This window comes from Salmo salar, chromosome 27, assembly GCF_965601325.2.
Source record: "Salmo salar chromosome 27, fSalSal1, whole genome shotgun sequence".
NCBI lineage: Eukaryota > Metazoa > Chordata > Actinopteri > Salmoniformes > Salmonidae > Salmo > Salmo salar.
Window position 1 is genome coordinate 25,294,001 of NC_138317.1, and position 13,044 is coordinate 25,307,044.

Below are 13,044 nucleotides of genomic sequence, written 5' to 3' on the forward strand. Positions count from 1 at the left end.
TCTAGTACAGTACATTACTTGGGTCTATCTCTCTCTCTGTGTTCTGTCTAATGACTGTTCTATCATACAGTCTAGTCTAGTACAGTACATCTGCGTCTTGGGCTGTTTTGTTTATGTTTGTATCTCTGAATATTAACCGTTCGTTCGCTAACCAACCGTGGGCTAACATGCTTACGCCAACACCACTGACATGAACTTTAACCCCTAAACTCCAACAATTGTTCAAGCTCCCACATGCTCCCACTACATTCTATATCCTTAGTATGTAGTAGAGGCCTATACATATTTACTGTCTAGAAAAATGGATCTCTTCTTTTTTTATGATTTGACACCCTTTACATGTTGACCCTCTTTCTCTAATTTTCCTTCTCTCTCTCCCATCTTCCTTTCTTCCTCTCTTTCCATCGCTCTCTTTTTTTTCTCTCCTTACCAAACTAAACATCTTCCTTTCTTTAACACCCACCTCCAAAGCTAGTTTTAATACTGAAGCTTTATGTTTGTGCCAGTGGTTGGAAAAGTATGTTTCCCTACTCTTAACCCGATGTGTCTGACACAATATATTGACTTTGTTCCTATTCTGCTCATCTACCTGTGCTGCCCATATTAACCATTAACTGGCCACCACCAAAATACTGTAACTGTTGTCCGTCCGTCATCTCGAGACATTCTGTCCTCATAGAAAATGTCATATAAATTAACTAAAAACCAAAAAAGTGAAATTCTCTATTCTATATTTGAACCAAAGCCAAGTCAGGGATGCAAACATGGATCAATGGTGAGTAATACTGTACTAACTAGCCTAACACCTAACACAGCCCTCGGCTGCATCTCAATACTCTACTGTGGCCTCCTCTCTGTCTCCTCTCCTACTCTCCTTTCTCTGTGTTTCAATGTCCAAACTAGCTTACTACTTAGAATGAAGCCATGTGATGCGCATGCGTTCTAAATGGTATGCTAATGTGGCTATTGGAATATAACAGTTTCTTCTCCAGGGGGGTCTATGGAACTGTTTAGACAAAAATATGACTTCAGAGACCGTGGTGATTTGGTGAATTAACCTTTGACCCCTCCTCCCTGGCCAATGGCAGGCGTCGAGCATTGAGAACAAGCAGGACTGGATCAAACACATCAGGGAGGTGATTCAGGATCGAACCATCCACCTGAGAGGAGCTCTGAAGGAACCCATACACATCCCTAAGTCTGCCACCACCAAGCATCACAAGGGACACCGCAGGTACAGGTACACAAGTGCATTAGTATACTATACACACACAGAGACACTTACAGTGAGGGAAAAAAGTATTTGATCCCCTGCTGATTTTGTACGTTTGCCCACTGACAAAGAAATTATCAGTCTATAATTTTAATGGTAGGTTTATTTGAACAGTAGGAGACAGAATAACCAAAAAAATCCAGAAAAACGCTTGTCAAAAATGATATAAATTGATTTGCATTTTAATCAGGGAAATAAGTATTTGACCCCTCTGCAAAACATGACTTAGTACTTGGTGGCAAAACCCTTGTTGGCTATCACAGAGGTCAGATGTTTCTTGTAGTTGGCCACCAGGTTTTCACACATCTCAGGAGGGATTTTGTCCCACTCCTCTTTGCAGATCTTCTCCAAGTCATTAAGGTTGAGGCTGACGTTTGGCAACTCGAACCTTCAGCTCCCTCCACAGATTTTCTATGGGATTAAGGTCTGGAGACTGGCTAGGCCACTCCAGGACCTTAATGTGCTTCTTCTTGAGCCACTCCTTTGTTGCCTTGGCCGTGTGTTTTGGGTCATTGTCATGCAGGAATACCCATCCACGACCCATTTTCAATGCCCTGGCTGAGGGAAGGAGGTTCTCACCCAAGACTTGACGGTACATGGCCCTGTCCATCGTCCCTTTGATGCGGTGAAGTTGTCCTGTCCCCTTAGCAGAAAAACACCCCCAAAGCATAATGTTTCCACCTCCACGTTTGACGGTGAGGATGGTGTTCTTGGGGTCATAGGCAGCATTCCTCCTCCTCCAAACACGGCGAGTTGAGTTGATGCCAAAGAGCTCCATTTTGGTCTCATCTGACCACAACACCTTCACCCAGTTGTCCTCTGAATCATTCAGATGTTCATTGGCAAACTTCAGACGGGCATGTATATGTGCTTTCTTGAGCAGGGTGACCTTGCGGGCTCTGCAGGATTTCAGTCCTTCACGGCATAGTGTGTTACCAATTGTTTTCTTGGTGACTATGGTCCCAGCTGCCTTGAGATCATTGACAAGATCCTCCCGTGTAGTTCTGGGCTGATTCCTCACCGTTCTCATGATCATTGCAACTCCACGAGGTGAGATCTTGCATGGAGCCCCAGGCCGAGGGAGATTGACAGTTCTTTTGTGTTTCTTCCATTTGCGAATAATCGCACCAACTGTTGTCACATTCTCACCAAGCTGCTTGGCGATGGTCTTGTAGCCCATTCCATCCTTGTGTAGGTCAACAATCTTGTCCCTGACATCCTTGGAGAGCTCTTTGGTCTTGGCCATGGTGGAGAGTTTGGAATCTGATTGATTGATTGCTTCTGTGGACAGGTTCTGTGGTTCTGCTTCTGTGGACACTCCCTTTAAGAGTGTGCTCCTAATCTCAGCTCGTTACCTGTATAAAAGACACCTGGGTGTCACGTATGTGTGTAGAAACGGACCAAGGCGCAGCGTGGGTATCGTTCCACATCTTTTATTTTAATGTGAAACTTTGCAAGACAAACAATAAACTATAAACAAAACAACAAACCGTGACAACAGAGGTGCAACATGCACTAACTCAAAATAATCTCCCACAAACACAGGTGGAAAAAACGACTACTTAAATATGATCCCCAATTAGAGACAACGATGACTAGCTGCCTCTATTTGGGAATCATACAAACCCCAACACAGAAAAAAGAAACTAGAACACAACATAGAAAAAATAAAGTAGATAAAACCCCCCCAGTCACGCCCTGACCTACTCTACCATAGAAAATAAGAGCACTCTATGGTCAGGACGTGACATTGGGAGCCAGAAATCTTTCTGATTGAGAGGGGGTCAAATACTTATTTCCCTCATTAAAATGCAAATCAATTTATAACATTTTTGCCATGCGTTTTTCTGGATTTGTTTGCTGTTATTCTGTCTCTCACTGTTCATATAAACCTACCATTAAAATTATAGACTGATCATTTCTTTGTCAGTGGGCAAACGTACAAAATCAGCAGGGGATCAAATACTTTTTTACCTCACTGTATATGCGTGTATACACACACACACACACACACACACACACACACACACACACACACACACACACACACACACACACACACACACACACACACACACACACACACACACACACACACACACACACACACACACACACACACACTGACCTCTGTCTGTGTTTGGGCTTTGATAGGGATGGAGAGGACTTGGACAGCCAGGGTGATGGCAGCAGCCAACCAGACACCATCTCTATTGCCTCACGCACCTCACAGAACACACTGGACAGTGACAAGGTGAGCACACACACACACTCTGGTCATCTCTCTGGCCACACAGAACATAGACGGGTGAAAACAGCACACAGTATTTTTAAAATTACGTTTTATCATGAAGGGAAGGCTTCAGTTGAAAAGGACCTGAGGACTTTGTTGCCTGCTTTACCCTCCTAGGGGAATGATGTAATAATGATTCTACATTCCTCCTGATCATCTCTCTGTCCTCTCCTCCAGCTGTCCGGGGGCTGTGAGCTGACCGTGGTGATCCATGACTTCATGGCTGGTAACAGCAACGAGCTGACCGTCCGGAGGGGCCAGACTGTAGAGGTTCTGGAGAGGTGCCATGACAAGCCTGACTGGTGTCTGGTGCGGACCACGGACCGCTCCCCTGCCCACGAGGGACTGGTACCCTGCACCATGCTCTGCATCGCCCACTCACGCTCCTCCATGGAGATGGAGGGGATATTCAACCATAAAGGTGGGTGAGGAGATCTGTAGTAGGGGCTAGCGTCTTTTGAGTTTCAGAAAAGCCCTATATTTAAGCAATAAGGCCCGAGGAGGTGTGGTATATGGTCAATATACCACGCCCAAGGGCTGTTCTTAGCACGACGCAACGCGGATTGCCTGGACACAGCCCTTAGCTGTGGTATATTGGCCATATATCACAAACCCCTGAGGTGCCTTATTGCTATTATAAACTGGTTATCAACGTAATTAGAGCAGTAAAAATACTTGTTGTGTCATACACCTGGTGTACGGTCTGATATACCACGGCTGTCAGCCAATCAGCATTCAGGGCTGGAACACCCGAGGTTATAATATTGATTATTATTTGATGTGTAATGGGTGTGTTCAAGACTTTGATAACCTCTCTTTCGCTCTCCCTCCTCCCCCTCCTCCCTCTCTCCCTATCCAGACACTCTGTCAGTGTGTAGTAATGACTCCATCATGCCAGGCTCCTCTGCCACCCTGCAGCCTGGGCATCACGGCATGGGCTCACACACCTCGCCCGGACCTAAACGACCAGGTAAACACCCGCACCTCGCCCGGACCTAAACGACCAGGTAACCACCCGTACCTCGCCCGGACCTAAACGACCAGGTAAACACACGCACCTCGCCCGGACCTAAACGACCAGGTAAACACACGCACCTCGCCCGGACCTAAACGACCAGGTAAACACACACACCTCGCCCGGACCTAAACGACCAGGTAAACACACGCACCTCGCCCGGACCTAAACGACCAGGTAAACACACGCACCTCGCCAATCTTTAGCAAAGGGATTGAACAAACAGTTCTAAATTCAAAGTGGTGGAAAAGGAGAAGTTGTGTGTTTGTGCGTGTCTAGATGTCAGTGTTAACATTCTCTACCCCCTTGTCCCAGGTAACACCCTGCGTAAGTGGCTTACCAGCCCAGTGCGTCGTCTGAGCAGTGGCAAGTCAGACGGGCACGTGAAGAAGCTGGCGCACAAACACAAGAAGGTGAGGAAGAGTGGCGAAATGACGGGCAGCACCCAGAAAGACTCTGACGACAGCGCTGCTACACCCCAGGACGAGACTGTGGAGGAGGTAAGGGGGAGACCTCAAAGTCTTCTGTGTGTCTGTGTCTTCTCTTTCTCTCTACCCTCTCCTCTCTCTGTCTCTCTCTATCTCTATCTAACCTCTTTCCCTCTCTCTCTCCTCTACAGAGAGTGCGTAACGAGGGCCTCTCTAGTGGGACCCTGTCCAAGTCCTCGTCCTCTGGGATGCAGAGCTGTGGAGAGGAGGAGGGTGAGGAGGGGGCCGACTCCGTACCCCTACCACCCCCCATGGCCATCCAGCAACACAGCCTACTGCAGCCTGACGCACAGGACGACAAGGTAACGGTTAGGGGAGAGGGGAGCTGGAGAATAGGGGTACAGTCAGCCTGACTCTCAGGAGGGTAAGGTAACGGTTAGGGGAGAGGGGAGCTAGAGAATAGGGGTACAGTCAGCCTGACTCTCAGGAGGGTAAGGTGGAGGGGTGGGGAGAGAGGAGCTGGAGAATAGGGGTACAGTCAGCCTGACTCTCAGGAGGGTAAGGTGGAGGGGTGGGGAGGGGAGGGGGCTAGAGAATAGGGGTACAGTCAGCCTGACTCTCAGGAGGGTAAGGTGGAGGGGTGGGGAGGGGGAGGCTGGAGAATAGGGGTACAGTCAGCCTGACTCTCAGGAGGGTAAGGTAACGGTTAGGGGAGAGGGGAGCTAGAGAATAGGGGTACAGTCAGCCTGACTCTCAGGAGGGTAAGGTGGAGGGGTGGGGAGGGGGGTAAAGAAAAGAGAGCCGAGGTCAACTGGTAGACGCATCAAAAATGACAGATAGGTTTATAACCAGTAACAACCCTAAACTACCCCCATTTCAACTACCCTTCATATGAGAAAGAAGACTGATAATAATATTTGATTAATTAAATGTTTTTTTTGTTGTTAATAAAAATAGTACAAAATGTGTCCTTGAGCAAGGCACTTAAGCCTAATTGCTTCTGTAAGTCTCTCTGGATAAGAGCGTCTACTAAATGACTAAAATGTAAATCTAAGATCTCCCACCCAGCAAACTCATCCTTTCTGTTACGGTTTCTCTCTCCTATGATTTAGTCATGAGTTTGATTATTTTGTTATTATATTCTACAGACAAACATTACATCAATTTGAGTTAGTTTTCTTAGCAGGGCCCATAATTCACAAAACGTCTCAGAGTAAGAGTGCTGATCTTATTCATTACGATGAAAGGCAGAAGTGATCCTACTCTGAGACTCTTTGTGAGTACAGGCCTAGATGAAAATTGATTATGAAACATTGAGGCTGCTATTCAAATAGAAATGCAAGGAAATGCATCAGTTACTGTAGCCGTCATGGATTCACCTTTTCTTGGCGCAGCAGCGTTTTTCTCTGACACTAATTTGTGTTTCTCTTTTTGTTTTTGTTTCCGACTGTATGGTTGGTTTGCTGTCTGTTTACTGTTTACCATGCTGTAGCATTACCTTGATTTATGTCCTGTCTTTGCTTTGTCTCAGTTTCCATACCTCTCCATCTCCTGAAACAATCCTTCCATCTCTCTTTCCCTCCTTTTCTCTTCCCTCGATACTTCAGTTCTCTCTCTCTCTCTCTCTCTCTTTCTCTCTCTCTCGCTCTCTCTCTCTTTCCCCCCTATCGGTAACTGTACTATAGACGTAGTTGCTGTTTTTCTTTCGGTTCTTCTTATGAAAGTTAGTTGAAGGACGAGGACTTCTAGGTCTTTCTAGGTTGCTCTCTGTGGAAAAGGACAGTCTTCCAAACGTCTCTCTCTCTCTCGAGCTCTTTTATTCTGCCTGCCTTACTCTCACTTGCTCTCTCAGCCGCTCTTCTACGCCCAAATCTGCTCACTCTCTGCTCTCAGTATCTGCAGGGCTTTATTCAACTATAGAATTACTCCCCCTCTCCATCTTTCTTTTTAGTTTTGATTATTTGACATTTTATCATCATCAGACTGGTTCCTTCAAAAAACTACTCCAAGTTTTATTATGCACTTTACATTTTTTTTTAAAAGTATTTATCTGCCTCGTTGCCTGGTAACTCCTCCGTTTGTTGCGTGATTACACCCTCAGAATAACTCGGAGGCACATGCAGAACAGAGTAGGTAGAAGTCTCTAGAGGCTGATGCAAGGTCAGTTTTGCATTCTCTCACACTATTCCAGATAAAATTGGTGCAAACTGATCCTGGATCTGTACCGAAGGGCAACGTCTAGTGTTCAGAACACTCGTACAGACAAACCGATGACTCAGATCCCCCTTACTCCCTCCTCCTCACCCCTCCTCACCCGTCTTCACCCCCTGTGTGCGTTAACCCCATTGCACCGTGTGATTAATTGGCACCTACTGTAAGCCCTGGCGTGGCCAGAGGGTACACCCCAACACCCCACCACACACAGACCCTTAGTGGGGCACAGCACAGTCTGGAGACAGCACAGCAAGGGTGAGACTCTCCCTTACACTTTACTGTACCTCCTTTCTTTTTCAATGTCCTTTTGCAGTGTACAGTTCATATTTAACTCATCTCACATCTTTAGTTTTTATTCTCTCATTCTTTAAAGCTCATATCATACGCTTAACATCTCTTTTTTCTTTTTCAATGGCCAGTTCCAGTTCATTATCATTTATACACTTTTTCCAATTCCCTTATTATTATTATTATTATTATTATTGAGAGTTCATATCTCATTCACTTATGTATGTCTTTTTTACATCTCCTAACATTAACCTCTCTCATTTACAGTCTCTTACACTTTCTTTTTTACTCTATATTTTTGTGAAGCTTTTATTATTTCCTTTCTCACTTACACACCTGTGTAACCTCTTTCCTGCTCTTGTTTTTCAATGTCATAGATTTGACCTCGTTCCTATGAGACTCATTGCAGACTGTTTTCCTTTTGTCACGTTAAGCACTTTCTTTTAGTGATCATAGATTCACTTTACCCTTCAACTTCATATTAGAACCTCTTTCTTGTTCTGGTCAACATTGGATCATTCATTGAGAGCAGAGGATCAAAATACAACCGTAACCGTAACATTGTAAAGGTAGACTAAGAGAGATGACGTCATCGTAAACAAACCAACATCCGACTTACAGACATCACCAACATACAGGCTACATTTGTACCCGTCATTAAATGTACTGTATGCCTCAGGAATATTTGGGGATCTATCCAGAAAAAAACTATGTTTTCTTAAATTGTCTTTTCAGTAGTTTTGGGTCCATCTCTCCAGATGAAGTGTTTTCATTTTCTCCCTTGAAAGGGTGTTCCACAAGGGAACTTTTATTGATTGATTGTTTGATGGATAACTGAACAGGAATGGTATTAAATGAAGCCTTTAGCCAATTCATGTAGTAAGACTACGCTGAGGGGAAAGTGTTAACACCTTCCTCCCTACATCCCTGTCCAGAGCTCCTCCCGTCTGTCCGTCCGTCCGTGCAGTTCTGAGACGCCCAGTGCAGCAGAGCTGGTGAGCGCCATCGAGGAACTGGTCAAGAGTAAGATGGTAAGGACTATGGCTGTGGTGGTCATAACATTTTGTCAGCCGGTTATTGTCATGCAAAAGACTGCCGTTCTCACGGTAATTGTCCGTTAATTAACATACAGTGCATTCGGAAAGCATTCAGACCCCTTGACTTTTTCCACATTTTGTTACATTACAGCCTTATTCTGAAATGTATTAAATTGTTGTTTTTTTTCTCAACAATCTACACACAATACACCATAATGACAAAGCAAAAACAGGTTTTTAAAAACTGTTGCAAATGTATTCAAAATAAATAAGTATTCAGACCCTTTACTCAGTACTTTGTTGAAGCATCTTTAGCAGCGATTACAGCCTGGAGTCTTCTTGGGTAGGACGCTACAATCTTGGCACACATGTATTTGGGGAGTTTCTCCCATTCTTCTCTGCAGATCCTCTCAAGCTCTGTCAGGTTGGATGGGGAGGCTTGTTCATTTAGCAGACAAGACATGTTTTTAAGTCCTGTGCCATTATTATATGATTTTATAGTAAGAAGAATATAATCAAACTTAGCTGAATAAAATAGAAAGGGTATTTTTCCCATTCCAGAGTGAGTGCACACGTATGAAGTGACTATGTTGAGCATAACAGTGATCGTTTCAAATGGCTCCTATTTAGAGTTATTTGGCAACTTTAGTGTGGATGATACAAACCTTAGAATGTCTTAGAAATTTAAACTATAGCCTATTGATGGTTTGAGAAAGTTCCTAAAAAAAAGCAGGGTGAAAAAGACATGTCAGTTTGGTAGGCTAGGTAGGCTACTCTGGTTATTTCACTCCACACATCATCCACTGTTTGAGGAGCATGCAGTCTATTCACTGCGCAATAGGTGATATTCCGCCATGGACCCTCCAACCCTGTTCCTGCAGCTACCCAGTGCTTCATTTGGGAAAAACAAGTGAAATCTGTTCGGAAACATCGATAGTAACATGTTTTCACAACAAAACATATTTCATGAAACTGCTGACAACCCCTCTTTCTGCGCGCTTTAGAAAGGAATGAAGGAGAGAGGGGAGGAGATAGAAACGCATGGTGCTGAGACATTCTGTAGCTAAAGGTAATGGGCCAGCCCATTAATTATGACAGCCCTATTATTAGACTGTTTCAAATCTAATTCAAATTCACTATAATTGTAGGCTGACTAGGTGCTGTTGGTTCAATCAGAGAACCAACAGCACCACCTAGGCTTATACGTTCTCTCGCAGACTCATGGATATACATTTTGGAGCGTAGCATAAGGTAACCAGTCCATCCAGGATGCATAACAATACAGTTCACACTCAAAGGAGATTTACTAGAATGTGTTTCATTTTGGAGTCTAGGCTAGTTGTACCAAAGACATCTTAAATCAGTTTTTTTTATTTTGATGTTTTTCCGCTGTGCGTAATATGCAGTAGGCTAAGTATCGTATAACGGCACAATCATTATTTTCTTCCGTTTTTTTTGGGGGGGGGGGGCTATGCATATGGGTGTTGTGAATGAATCATCAACTAAGAAAGTGCTGTCCATTTAATCGTGTCAGACGTTGAAAGATCCACAACGACCATGTTTTCCACTCAGTTCAACCTGTTGTTGAACTTCTTTCTTCAAATTGATCACAGTGAGGTGAGATTTAAAAGCACGTGCTGTTTTGATGATAAGTGTTTGATGTGATGTTTGATTGCATCGATGTCAGAGGGACAATAGAGCCCTGAGTACCAGGCTAGTAGCGACGTGATGATCGTTAGGGGTGCGTAAGAGGACATTACCGTGACTCAACGGTCACGTGGAATTTTACTGCGGTCATGACTCATGACTGCTGGTGTCGTGGTAATATGGTCACCGCATCAGCCCTAGTAAGGACACATACACACACACACACACACATATACATACACACACACGCACACACATACACACACATATATATATATACACACACACATACACACACATATATATACACACGCACACACACATACACACACATATATATATATATATGCACACATACACACACATATACATACACACACACACACACACACACACACATATACATACACACACACATATATATATATATATATATATATATATATATATATATATATATATATACACACGTGCACACATATACACATACACACGTGCACACATATACACACACACACACACACACATATACACACACATATATACACACACATACACACATATATATACACACGCACACACATACACACACATATACACAGACACACATATATACACACATACACACACATATATACACACGCACACACATATACATTCACACACATATACATACACACACACACACATACATACACACACATATATACACACATACACACAGATATACACACACATACAGGGAGGCATTGTCTTGTTTACAATCTACCTCTTTCTTTCTCCATTTCTCACTCTCCCCCTCTCTCTCTCTCTCTCCAGGCTCTAGAGGACAGGCCTAGCTCTCTCTCAGTAGAACAGGGGGATAGCAGCTCTCCCTCCTTCAACCCCTCTGACAACTCCCTCCTCTCATCCTCCTCTCCCATCGATGAGATGGAAGAGCGCAGGACTGGCTTCCTCAAGCGACGACAGTATGTACTGGATTGGTAGATTTATTGGTTATAACGTGTTAAAGCGATTCCATTTGCTTCCACCATGGATCACTAGCACTTTCGGTCACTCACTCTCTCTCGCTCAATGTTAGTGTCCATATTAGGACAAATTTAGTCTCAGCAGCATTTGACTGAAGCTTTCCTAATATGGACACTGTAACTCATTTTATTATTTTGACACTTGTTTAAGACATGTTACTGACTGCATCTGTCTCTGTCTCTCGCTCTCTCTCTGTGTGTGTGTGTGTGTGTGTGTAGTTATGTGTTGTTGGAGCTGGTGGAGACAGAGAGGGACTACGTCAGAGACCTGGGCCTGGTGGTGGAGGTGAGTCCAAACGCATTACTTCCTCCCTCCCTCTGACCTCACTTCCTCTTCCTCTAGAGTTAATTGATGTTCACGTGTGTGTGTTTTCAGAGCTATATGACTCGGATGAAGGAGGAAGGGGTACCAGACGATATGAAGGGAAAAGACAAGATAGTCTTTGGAAACATCCACCAGATCTACGACTGGCACAGAGAGTATGACCACACACACACTCCACACACACACACACACACACACACACACACACACACACACACACACACACACACACACACACACACACACACACACACACACACACACACAACATAATATGGATATGCCTTGCTAACCCTCTCTCTTTCTCTCTGTAGTTTCTTCATGGGAGAGTTAGAGAAGTGTCTGGAAGACCCTGACCGACTTGGAACGCTGTTCGTCAAACATGTGAGTGATTGACTGTTGCTGTGTGAGTGTGTGTATATATCTACAGTACCCTAACCGTGTGTGTGTGTGTGTGTGTGTGTGTGTGTGTGTGTTCTGTCTTCAGGAGCGGAGGCTCCACATGTACATAGTGTACTGTCAGAACAAGCCCAAGTCAGTACCCTAACCGTGTGTGTGTGTGTGTTCTGTCTTCAGGAGTGGAGGCTCCACATGTACATAGTGTACTGTCAGAACAAGCCCAAGTCAGTACCCTAACCGTGTGTGTGTGTGTGTTCTGTCTTCAGGAGCGGAGGCTCCACATGTACATAGTGTACTGTCAGAACAAGCCCAAGTCAGTACCCTAACCGGGGGGGGGTGTGTGTGTGTGTGTTCTGTCTTCAGGAGCGGAGGCTCCACATGTACATAGTGTACTGTCAGAACAAACCCAAGTCAGAACACATCGTGTCAGAGTACATCGACACCTACTTCGAGGACCTGAAACAACGTCTAGGTCAGCGTCTCCAGATCACTGACCTCCTCATCAAACCCGTCCAGAGAATCATGAAGTACCAGCTACTGCTCAAGGTAGGTAGAGTGGGTGGGTCTGTGTGTGTGTTTTCGTCATCGTCTTGTGATGATTGTAAGTCTGCTAAATGACTATAATGTAAATGTTAGGGAACTAAGTGCTGTACATAATCATGTTATTAGTTGTCCAGCAGGGGTTGCAAAATCACACACATTTCTTAGCCGTACCAGGGGGCCCAGTATCAAATGAGTTTTTTACCTTACTCTAACATGTTGTCTTATCATTGGGTGATCATTATCTTTTACCTTTTTGTAATATCAAATACATGTTGTCTCGTTTTGTTCATAGGACTTCCTCAAATTTTCGAAAAAGGCAGGGTTGGATTCCGTAGAGTTGGAGGTGAGGAAGAGAGGACCCTGTCTTTCCTGTAGTCTTTTCATTTTGTTTTATACATTTTGGTACTATATTTTATTTCCTTAGCAATGTGTTTTTTAACCCATTCGGTGTGTGTGTGTGTGTGTGTGTGTGTGTGTGTGTGTGTGTGTGTGTGTGTGTGTGTGTGTGTGTGTGTGTGTGTGTGTGTGTGTGTGTGTGTGTGTGTGTGTGTGTG

The 13,044-nt window shown here is 44.3% G+C and overlaps 1 protein-coding gene across 9 annotated transcripts in view; it reads left to right on the top strand.

Annotated features, from left to right (window-relative positions):
• LOC106588786 (triple functional domain protein) overlaps window positions 1-13,044 on the top strand; it is a 116,595-nt gene that overhangs the window by 89,643 nt on the left and 13,908 nt on the right. For 4 of the 9 annotated variants that reach the window (XM_045709540.2, XM_082970131.1, XM_082970133.1 and 1 more), the window contains 14 exons: window positions 746-775; window positions 1,089-1,240; window positions 3,428-3,527; window positions 3,744-3,987; window positions 4,426-4,536; window positions 4,897-5,081; window positions 5,201-5,371; window positions 8,447-8,542; window positions 11,015-11,163; window positions 11,443-11,509; window positions 11,600-11,703; window positions 11,863-11,932; window positions 12,311-12,493; window positions 12,783-12,833. In XM_045709540.2, the coding sequence (XP_045565496.2) occupies window positions 746-775; window positions 1,089-1,240; window positions 3,428-3,527; window positions 3,744-3,987; window positions 4,426-4,536; window positions 4,897-5,081; window positions 5,201-5,371; window positions 8,447-8,542; window positions 11,015-11,163; window positions 11,443-11,509; window positions 11,600-11,703; window positions 11,863-11,932; window positions 12,311-12,493; window positions 12,783-12,833 (1,713 nt within the window). The remainder of the gene's footprint in view (window positions 1-745; window positions 776-1,088; window positions 1,241-3,427; window positions 3,528-3,743; window positions 3,988-4,425; window positions 4,537-4,896; window positions 5,082-5,200; window positions 5,372-8,446; window positions 8,543-11,014; window positions 11,164-11,442; window positions 11,510-11,599; window positions 11,704-11,862; window positions 11,933-12,310; window positions 12,494-12,782; window positions 12,834-13,044) is intronic. The other 5 variants (XM_082970134.1, XM_082970136.1, XM_082970135.1 and 2 more) reach the window with 3 other exon arrangements.